General features: G+C 36.7%; 2 protein-coding genes across 2 annotated transcripts in view; one reads left to right on the plus strand and one right to left on the minus strand.

The window, feature by feature from the left end:
- Positions 1-6,587, plus strand: part of LOC135696263 (uncharacterized) — a 32,472-nt gene extending 25,885 nt beyond the window's left edge. Inside the window, exon 15 of the mRNA XM_089112473.1 lies at positions 343-6,587. Coding sequence (XP_088968599.1) covers positions 343-391 — 49 coding nt within the window. The 3' untranslated portion in view covers positions 392-6,587. The remainder of the gene's footprint in view (positions 1-342) is intronic.
- Positions 6,588-6,733: 146 nt separating this feature from the next.
- LOC135696277 (uncharacterized) lies at positions 6,734-9,706 on the minus strand. The gene is made up of 2 exons (XM_065215625.2): positions 9,267-9,706; positions 6,734-8,302 (listed from the first exon to the last, which is right to left on the minus strand). Exons 1-2 carry the CDS (start codon positions 9,349-9,351, stop codon positions 7,761-7,763), a joined length of 627 nt encoding a protein of 208 aa, XP_065071697.2. The 5' UTR covers positions 9,352-9,706; the 3' UTR covers positions 6,734-7,760.
- Positions 9,707-11,055: the final 1,349 nt, after the last annotated feature.

The following is an 11,055-nucleotide window of genomic DNA, read 5'->3' on the forward strand; positions in this document are numbered from 1 at the left end:
GTCTTAAACGTCGAAGCGGAAATAATGTTTGAGATAAGACAAGTAAACAGACTCTCGGGCATTTGTTACCTTTGTTCTCACTGATGTAGTTTTCTACATATCATTTTCTATCCTTTGCTGTTTTTAATGAGATGCTTCTAATTCTTTTTGTTTCTAATTGCTTTTTGAAAAGTATTGTTATCGACTTGCTTATCTGACCTTTCCCTAGGGCGATATTTATTTAGCCTTGTACCCCATAAAGTGAACCACTCGCAATTTCTTTGCTTACATATTAGAAACATTTACATATGACGAAATTGTATTGTTTAGGCTTAATTTTCTTTGCCCTTTTATCACGTCTAGACGTCAAGCCTATTCTGAATCAGCTGGTTCTCCTGTCGATGCAAAATGAGAAGAAGAGAACTAGTAAGCTAATATGCTTTTATTAAATTCGTAAAGATTTACATTTGATATTTTAATTGGCGAATTGAGCCTCATTAGATCATCTCATGCACGCCTTTGGTTTCGAAATTGCGTTCTAACATAAATGTAGCGAGTATGTACACTTGTGGGATGTCATGAAGCGATGGGTACTGTGGGATGTGGGAGAACCCATATTGATGAAATAAGTAGCAGATTGTGAATGTGTTCAGGTTAAATTCCTTATTGTACAGCCAAAGATTCCTGAGCATTAGAAGTATTTAGATGTGCATTTTTGGGCCTATTCTTGCGTAAGGTTCTTTAGGGGTGAGGCTGTGTTTAAAGGCTTGTTATCAACTCTCTTATGCATATGCTATAGCAGAGGCACTGTAAGTGGTCATCATAAGAAGGCAGAAGTCTGCTTTCAGAGGCTATGTTAATAGTAATGGGTCGATAGGAACATTAGGAAATCAGTTTAAACGTCTCAAAAACGGATTCTTTTTGCTTTCAAAAATTTTTGTCTATTTGGCTTTGAAACACTTCGAAAACCATTCTTTTCACCAAGAAAATCTCTTTTCTCTTTCTTCTCTGTATTTTGTTTTTGTGCTGGAAAATACGATGTGAATCTCTTTTATTAGATGTTAATTTATCTCTCTTAACGAGCCGTACACGACATGCAGTTGCTGTAGGTTTTTGGTACTTTTTATAGAAGTGAAATCAGAAGTGAAACTAGAAGGATTCTTTTCCTTGGACGTCTTTGCTATCAAATTGGGATGAATTATATACAGTGCCAATTTTTATGGTTCCACTATTGTGCCAAATATGATAATGTAACAGGTTCTTGATGCTTTTCCATTTTTGTTTGTTTCCTACCACTGTCAAAAAGGTTCACTCCACAAATCATTTTGCTACATGTAACCAGTATTTGTGGAAAGCATCTTCTTTGAAGGGGAACTTCTTTGCCTTTATTTAACTTTGGAAATTCTGATTCACTCAACGATATTCTCGTTTTATTACAAACTGCTCGTTCGGCACTGGATTTTCTTTTTAATACGATTGATGTTACATGTATTATCAATCTAAACGATATGGCATTGCAGAGCTAATCCAAAAAATAAGTTTTGACCAATTTCTATTAACAGTGCATGCTTTTTTCAGCATAGAATGCTTAATAACCTCTTCGTCGCTTTCAAGTGTAAAATTATTTAAGATTTTGCTAAAGAAACTCTTCACTGAACAATATTTTTTGCAAAACATCCATCTTTTCTAGCTTATACAACCTGAGTGGTGTCTTAACCAAGATTGTCCTTATTCTTTTCTGAAAGGTTCTTGCAACTGCCTCATGCTTACCTCGTGCTTACCTCGTGTCTATCTCATGCTTATCTCATGCTTATCTCATGCTCACCTCATGCTTACCTCATGCTTACCTCATGCTTACCTCATGCTTTACTCATTTTGCCTATGTATCTGAAGGTCATTTGATATCTAGCTTGGCTTCATTTTTGTTTCTTTCATCGTTTAGTTATCATGTCTTTTGTTTCTTTCATCGTTTAGTTATCTGTTTGTTTATATTTTGTATTTTTCTGTTGTCTTTTTTCTTTTCGTGGAAGAATATTTGATTTGGGCGGCGTGTTAAGGACAAAGTAAAAGGGCTGATAACATGCAACAGAGTTGACTTAAGCCAAATGGAGCAGAAGTGCCTCAAACTTTCTCTGGTGTGTATACATCCGAAGACCCACTTTAGCTTCATTGGAGATTGATGAGGACCTACAATACCTTAGTGGATTATGAAGAGGGGTTTCTCGGTGGATACATTTTAATAAAGAATATTCGAGATAAAGTGCACTTTGTCGTGAAGAAAAGCCAGCCGTACACATTTTCTGTTTCTGCGGGAGAGTTTATTGATTCAAGTAGTTTTATATTAAAATCCTTGTGCTTCATTTCCCACCTTGATTCGTATCCAAGGATGCCAGGAATGTATCACTGGACAGGGTGCTAGAAAAGATTTAAGGAAAAGAAGAGACAAGAGAAAGAATAGAAGAAAATATGAATAGAAGATAAGTGGTTTATATAGGACGACAGTCGTGGTTATATTATGTTGATTTTATGCCAACTGTGTTTCCAGTATAAGTTCTGGTAATATTGTTCCTCTAAAATGAATATATGTTAATGTCAAAGATCTGAAAGTTTTTACAGTTCCAAGATAAGCTCAATGTTGACAAAAGCTTGGTTCATGATCGGTGCAAGAAGTCATTGACAAAAAAATCTTTCGAATGCTTTTTGTTAATGTATGTGGATTTACTTGCCAAGAAAGGCCGGTGACGGCAATGCAGCCTTTCCGAAGAATGACGAGTTTTGCTCAAAGTGATATGCATGTTTCTTAACCCAAATGATGCTGTTTTGTAGTTGTGGAATTATGGGACTCTTATAGAAGTATAGAACTATATATTGGAACATTATGGTACCCGACCTGTAGGATTGTTTATGGATAGAACTAAACACAGTTGTTTATGGATGAATTTTCAAGACCTTGTGCAATGATACTCTGGGATAACAGCTAGGATTGCAATTATAATCTTTGCCAAATTTAGCAGATGTCTTTTTCCTTCAGACACATCCATTGGACGTAGCGGCCTCAACAGCCCATCTCTAACCAACTAGAGCATTCTCTGATTTTCAATAAGCAGGTTTCGTATCCTCTTGCAGTCGGCCGGTTGTATGGAAATTCTCTTACGAAAGAACTCTTACGAAGGCCTTTATGGTCGTGTTTGATCTTTCGGCCTTCCTCTACCGCATCTTTACAAACATTGCCTTAAAGATTGCTTTTACCACACCATACTTTGACATTTTCCTTGTTCAATGCTCCCTGCAACATTAGATTCGGCAGTACTGATTATAGCTCAATGGCGATAGCTGACTTATTGCAGAAAGGAAGGACCTGACAGACATCACCATTCTCGCTTTTGACTTCTATTCGATATCGACAAAATTGCATCTTTTTTAGCCAATGCAACAATACATGTTGTACCACATGATTGGGATCCATTGCAAACGGCCGCAGGGGCAAGATGGAGTCAATTTCTTACAGTTGGATCACAAGAGAGTTGCAAAAATCAAAATTTTTGAGCAGAGCACCGTTAGATATGCCAGAAAAAGTTCAGTTCTTGTTCAAATTTCATAAAGAGTTTAGCACTAATTGTACATGTATAGATTAAAAATACCGTTCACTTAGCTTTAAAAGAGCTATATGTACTCGAGGAAAAAACGAGTACTCCATTCTAGTGTTCACGGAAATCCAGCATCAACTTACTATGCAATAGCAAAATGAATCTAGTTTGCTAATTAATCAGTGCTTTAACAGCTAAGAAATCATTTGTTGGAGTCAGTTTGTTTTTCAGAAATTTTCCTAATGGAGGTTGTCACAATTTCTATGTGTTCACCGGAGTTGATTATTTAAACCGCCGATATGGCTGTGCAATTCGTTTTATGTAAAGAACTTCATGTACGGTTCACTAAATCAACGAAGCAACATCAGATTTAAAACTTTGGTTAAATCCCTATCAACAGTCACGACTAGAAACAGCCTTCAAAAAGTAATGGTAATAATTTGTTTCAGAGGATGAGCAGTACATCTAGGAAACTTTGTGCATTTGTGGTATAAACCCTTAAAGGTATCATGACATCAGAATTGGTTTTCAGTTGCAAGGAAATTCTGACAAGGAAAGATGTGACACTTCTTTATTATACTTGTACTATTTTCTTATTATACTTGTGTAATTTAATCTTATTCTGTCATTTACAAGCCGCTGATAATTTTCATTTTCTTTACACATTACCTGATCCTAAAGCTTCTGTTCCTCTATATTTTCAATAATTTAATTAAATTTTGAAACCAAAGGTTTTGTTCGTACCATAATTTTTGTTTATTCCATTATTTTTGTGCCTCTTCTACGCACAGAGACCATTTTAAAAAGGCATTTTATTTGAAATCCGCTAATCTCCGATATATCTAATGACCATAAACTGAAGCTGTGTTTTCCTTGCCTAGTTTATATTGGCATATCGGTGAGACAATTCTGTTTGCTTGTGGATTCGATAATTAAACTCTGATACCAACAAACAGTTACGCCCTATTCGTTCTCGTAAAAATCTTCATGGGTTGTATTTTTTATTATCGTCTATTCATAACACCATCTAGCGATATGCAAATTCGTGTGCTGGAATCACTGCTAATCAACGACAATCTACTGTCCATAAAGACTAGCACAAAATAGCCTGTTTTTCTCAGCTGTAGGAATTTCACCTTTCTGCTGACAGACCTCTGTCAAAATATTTTTGGATGGAGAATATTCTCTGTTCTTGATTTCAATGCACATGATCGCTTTGCCTTATTTCAATTTAGCATTTTAGCTAATTTTGCAATCTTCTGCCATTTAACGGCCTGACAAAGCTTCTGTTGAATGCCTTGCTTTGAATCAGTTTTTTCTTTGAATCACTTTCTACTAACCTGTGCCTTTAAATGCATCTGTTAAAACCCTGCCATGCCACATCTATCGGTAAATGATACAGCGCCTTTTGATTTCTAATGAAAGAATCCTAAAAATGTGCTGTTTCTTATCGCTCAATCCACTTTTTCCATTATTTGACATTATATTAAGATGCTCAGGAGTAATGTTCTACATTTCTTTCTGTTTTATATCTTGCAGAATTACGATTTTACACAATGCAGCTGCTGCTCGTATTTGCGAGTAGAAATTTTTCTTATCGCTTAGAAGTCAAAAAGAAGAATCTTTTTGGCTTGGATTGTCTGCCAATACTGGCTTAATCTATTATTAGGTTGTATCCCTACCTTGTTAATGCTTCCCGTATCTTGTATGCACTACATTTCAATACCAGCCTTATCTTTAGAACTCTACGCAGGGGTTAGCTCAAGGATGCTTATAATATAAGAAACGCGCATGCCTGTTCAACTCCACATCCGAAAAGCTCACTATTTTAAACTAGATGGTTTCCAGTGCTTAATTTATGGATGACCAATTTACTTTGAATTAGCTTTAGGTAGGTTCATTGGTAAAACAGTATGTGGTGGATGGGACTGAAACAAGAGCACGGCGATTGTTTCGTCGTTCGTTTCGACGCTCGTTTCGACATTTGTTTCGACGTTTGTTTCGACGTTTGTTTTGACGATTCATAGTGGCGGAAATAACGGGGGATTTGAGTCTCTAGCGCTCCAGTTATGGTTCATTGGAAAATTTTTTGCGTTTAGAATTTTTGTATTGAGTTGATAAAGCACGAATGGAAAATTCTTCTTTTCAAAACTTCCTGTCAGAAACCTGTGGTTGAACCCACTTCCCCCCAAAAATGTCGACTTTGCGGTAGATTCAGGTAGCGCATTTTGATCGTTAGAGGGGATTGAGTCCTCAAGCCATTTTATCAGCGAGACCAATTATAAAGTAGTGGATTTCTCATGCTGTCAATGTGCAGTTCATATTTTTATTTTCAATTTGGTTCTAGGATTTAAAGGTATTTCTTAAAGGCCCTTGCGCAACCGGCATGCTTAGCGGCAGTTGTCTTCAGCAATTGATTGTGTTTTGTGGTTTCATGCAGTACGAAATTAGGCCGCTTTTTTGAGTTGTAGTTGCTTAGCGTGCCGGTTGCGAAAGAGCCTTTAAACGAAGACATGTCATAATATCTTACTGTATTTATTACGTAGCAAATAGAAAAACCAGACATGCTTTTACTTTTTATTGCGATTGAATAGTATATAGGCCTTATATTGTATTTCGATTTGTTACTGTTGAATTAGTTTTCGCATTAGAGTTTTTAAGTATATCATTAGTTCTGGTATCAGCTGTATATTTTTTGAATTTTTAGATATAATAAGGTTAATGTTTGTTGTTTTGTTGCATTTACGTGGTATAGAATAAAAAAATTGAACATTTCTTCCAGATTCTCTTCTGCAAATCTAATATTCAGTAACGACAGTGGTATAACGATCGTGTTTTTGTCCTAGCTGCATCAGCATAAGGGAAAGTTGTCATTGCAAAAAACAAGACGCTTTCCACAGGTTTTTCTATAAATTCAATGTTTAAAAGAATGGCGGTATTATTCTGTCAGTGACTGAACACTTTAAAAGACTTTTCGAAAGTGCTCCATCTCGCAAAGTTTAAAGTCGTCGAACTCTTGACTTATCGAAAAGATTTCTGAATTAGCGACTCTGTCTAGTAAGTATTGAAAAGCGAAAAAGTGGATTTTTGTCAATTGTCAAGAGTGGATTAAGAAAAGCATGATATTCAGAGGTATAAGAACCAGGACAAAAGAAAAAATACCAGTTTCTGTTTTATTTTTTATCAGCTACAATAAATACAAAACTCATTGTTATAGCTTAACAAGTCTTAAATTAGCTACTTTTATTTTAAAAAGAAATTTTATAAATGAACACTTGGCAGCGTCTGCCCACGAACTTTCTTTTCGCGAGGATGGTTTTCATTTTGGGGGCGTCAAATAACATCACCACAGTACTGGGGTTTGGGCCGTTTAGAACTGACCTGTGAAGGGTGTTCCTAATGTGGACCTTTTGGTTGGAAAAGTTCAAGGGTGCTTTCTTACCAATGAGGCTATAAAGGGCTTCTCATGGTCAGTGACTTTGGCAAATAAGCCATTGAGGGAAATTTGTTTTTAGCATAAACTACAATGGCTGACCAACAGAACATCAACCCTACATCCCCCTCCCTTTTTGCTTGTTACTGCAATCGGTTTAGTTAAGAAGCTCTTCTTATTTCCTCAAATCTATTTTTCGAGGTGCAGATGTTGTTTTTTCGTTTGGTGATGGATAAGTGCAAAAACCCTCCTTAGGGTGCAAATAGATAACATGAAAGGATTGAGAGTGTGACAGATAGGTATTGCACAGAATCTTTGCACATACCGCTTGCTTCAAAACTAGTATGAAATTTTCCAAATACTACTTTAACGTTTTTACTACTAACATTTTAGCAATGGGATAGATGCTACGAAGCTACCTTCATTTCTTATCCATGTACGCAATCCAGAAAAGATACCAGCCCCAAAGTCAAGTGGTCGATTGAAGGTCATTCCAAATAGAGAGGAAGTTTAAGAGTGGTTTTTCTATCTCTCGCTTAAAGGGCTGCGCACTTTTCTGGACAAAGTTTTTCAATTAATCGCTAGCTGTTACGCCCAAGTAGAGTTTTTGTTGGCGTTCTTAGTTCGCGAACTGTCTGTGCAACCATTGGTTATAGTTTGCTCCATAACAACGTCCGATGACGCCTGCGTACGTGGCAATTGTAGGGTGCATCACCTCTATTTTGACCTGCGCTTTCAATTGGATGGGATTTCTTATAGGTTCACATCACAACAGCTGGGTTCTCTATCGTTATTGAATTTTCCTCCGACACAACGACTCGCGCTAGTCGCCTGCGCCGTACATAATGTCCTAAAGCTACCGCTACAATTAAAACCACGCAACCGACACATGTAAACACAATTAGCTGCAGCTTTAGTTTCTTCGCGCGTTCGTTTTCATGTGCCGCAAAGCCGCTCTTGCTATCCTTGTCGTTATTTTGGTTGTTCGATTTATCTGGACAGTGCTTGCTCTGTCCGCAAGCATGATAGCCGACGTTTGCGTTGAAATTGAGCTGTTTGTTTCTGTTGTTATTTTGCCTTGTGGTTGCTTCATCGGTGCCTCTGCATCCTAACTTACATTTTGGATTGCTGTCTGGATTGCTGCCATGTCCAAAGCATTCTGTACATGGAGGCAAAGTTCCTAAAGAACCCGATCCGGTATATGTACCAGAACCTCGTCCGGACCCAGAGCTCCCGTAGCCAGTGACAACGCTAGACAGATTACTTCCCCCATTGTCACCGCTTGTGTTCATTGCATTTGATCCTAAGATCGAAACAATAATATAAAAAACAGGTTGTCATTTGTCGAGCGATTACGTCACATTATACGTTTCTTAATGATAGACGAGTCACAATATTGAGGCTGGGGGATTAATGATTGATTGACTTTTCGCAATATCTGATTGATTGACTGCTCCCCTTATTTTTTCAAAGTCCCAGCCAACATCAGGATTATTTCCTTTTCAAAATCTTTTCTTAATTATTCTTAGCATAAAAAATGTTTAAGCTTCTTTGAACTGCTACCCTAATGCCTAGTTCATTCCAGAATTGTCAGCTTTTTCTGGAATTTATGCTGAGGAGGATTTTGTAATGCTAAGAACTTTGTTGTTTCTTAGCTTACTGACTTACTGAAGTTTCAAAATTTCAGTAAGATTCAATGCTGTCTTTTCTTTATAATATTCAAGACGACAAGCAAAGATTGTTGAAGACTATTGATCTCTTTTGTTTTTTGCTGCAGTTTAAATGCACCAAAATCGCGACGACCATAATTTCAATTTCGCTTTTAAAAGTCTTCTGAACAAATAGTCTTAAAGGAATATTGCTAGCTGTATATTGTATTCACTCAGGTTAAGAAGATCCCTTCTTCATTTTTCTAATTTCCTTCAAGGCCTCTGGATTATTTGCAGCAAGCATTGATTGAATCTAGCGAAAGAGTCAAAAGTTTCTTTTGATCAAGCATCATTAAAATACCTAAACCCAAAAATAGTTTACTTCGCAAATTTTCTCCTCTAAAAACGTAGCCTTGTGCGTGCATATTCATGAAATTAGTTTATTTTGTCACGTGATTTGTTTTTATTTGCTCTTCAAGAAAAACTAATTTATTGAATTTATTGAAAGAACGAAAACGCCAATTAATTCGTTTTTTATAAAAATTTTATCTTGAACGTACATTTTTCAGCTTACTTGACAACTTAGAAACAGCATTCTCTGAAGTGCAAAATATTTACCTTTATTACACAGCAAAAGCAGTAGAAAAACCATCAGCCTCGACACCCAGCCATCATCAATTGATCGGCCTCGACATCCAGCCATTGCGAAACTGTGCAATTCCTAAGCAGCCCTTCTTTTCTAAGTCTCTTTGGCTGTGTACTTCTGCAATGAACACAGAGTTCTGACTGACAAGGGCCGGCTCGTGCACTTTATAGACCCTTGAGGGGATTTGTGAACATATTGTTGACTCTTTGCTTGTATTGTGGGATTATTTTTAGATAGGTCTCAAATATATGACCCAATCGAACATGCAGGGTATTGTTGAAGAATTTCTCAACGTCCAAAGGCTCATGTTTCGTTTATCTTGACATTAATTTAAAACACGTTTGAGAATAATTAAGCGATAAGAAATATATGAAAGCTTTGCTGGCTCTAAAACTGTGCACCCTCCCCGGGCAGAAAAGTCCTCAGTGTATGTGATCCGAGGGGTGGGACCGCTACTCACCTGTGTTTGAGACCATGTTCTCCACATGACAACTTATTTTCCCTTTTTACATTGTTACTGCTCTTATCCAAATTTGATTACTACAATGACGTCAGTTTTCAAGGTCATTCCCCTTTCCCCTAGGACTTAATGTTGGTTTACTGTAGAATGGCACAGGAGATTTAGAACTGCTTTTGCGCTACTTGTAACTATCAACATTGCTCTAGGAGGAAGTTGAGATTTTTTCAGAAAGGAAATGAAAGATATGAAATACAACAGAAATTGCTGGATGTTCCAAGTATTTTAGGTGGCATTGTAGAGTAAATTGGCCATTTAGGCAAATATTACGCTTGAAGTTCTTAATCATTGCTGTGGCATTATGAGTTATCTTCCACTGACAAGTCATATCCCACTGAGTTTGAATTCACTTGCAGATAGCCTCCTTCTCGCGCCTATAGCGCGTTCTTCTATCTTAATCAGGGCCGGCGAAACGTATTTGAAAATGGAGGGGCCAAAATATCAAAGTCTTAAAAGGGCTTAGGAAATGCCGCCTCCGTGATTGGCGGCAAGAAAAAATTTAGAATTATGGTGTCTTAGGGATGGCCAAAAACTGTATCTGAATATCTACAATGAATTTTGACTGAAGGTGTCGCATAGTCGCGTCTATTGTGATTTCGACTTGAAATAGAAAAGTTTTGCAAAGTTTTAGAATAACCACTATCATATAGCTCGTAATGAAACCTTTTTTTAGATTTTAAAAGTACCCGAAATAAGATAGGGGAGAATAGTAAGTGAAACACGGATTAATAAAAACACCAACGTTGAAATATCAGCAGAGGAACTATCAACTAAAAATAAAAAGTTGAGCAATTTTGTACAGTTAGGATATAACTTTCAGCTAAGATATAACATCTGATCTTAATTTTGTCGGAAATTAAGTGCTTTAACAAAAATTTGAAAAACCTTCAAACTGGCCTTTCAAAATGAGTTTAGATAGAATTTATAACTGCGTCGATATTTTCTCTTTCTTAGTAGGGATTATCCAAACGATCAAACTCTGAAGTTTTCTTGATGATACTGTTTAAGAACAAATCTGCCCATACTTTTTTCTCATATCCTCTCATATAAAAAGTTGTTTCCAGCTGTTTCTTTTCCTTCAACAACTGATTTCTCTCTTTTTGTAATGTTTCTGAGAAAGTTTTCGTTAACAAAACACCTTGTGTGATGGAAAAAACAAAACTCCGTCAATTTGTGCCGGCACTAAGTTCTTTTGGACTAGGTTCTCGATCTAATTGCTAAGCCAAGCTGTTACTCGTTGTAAA

This window comes from Rhopilema esculentum, chromosome 14, assembly GCF_057945365.1.
Source record: "Rhopilema esculentum isolate cy_ngs chromosome 14, ASM5794536v1, whole genome shotgun sequence".
In the NCBI taxonomy this organism is placed as follows: Eukaryota; Metazoa; Cnidaria; class Scyphozoa; order Rhizostomeae; family Rhizostomatidae; genus Rhopilema; species Rhopilema esculentum.

Bases quoted from the DNA above. Each gene is read 5' to 3' on its own strand.
- LOC135696277 (XM_065215625.2), bottom strand. From the start codon at position 9,351: ATGGCTGGATGTCGAGGCCGATCAATTGATGATGGCTGGGTGTCGAGG. The intron at 8,303-9,266 runs GTAAATATTTTG...TTTCGATCTTAG, and splicing joins GCTTTTGCTGTGTAATAAAG to GATCAAATGCAATGAACACA.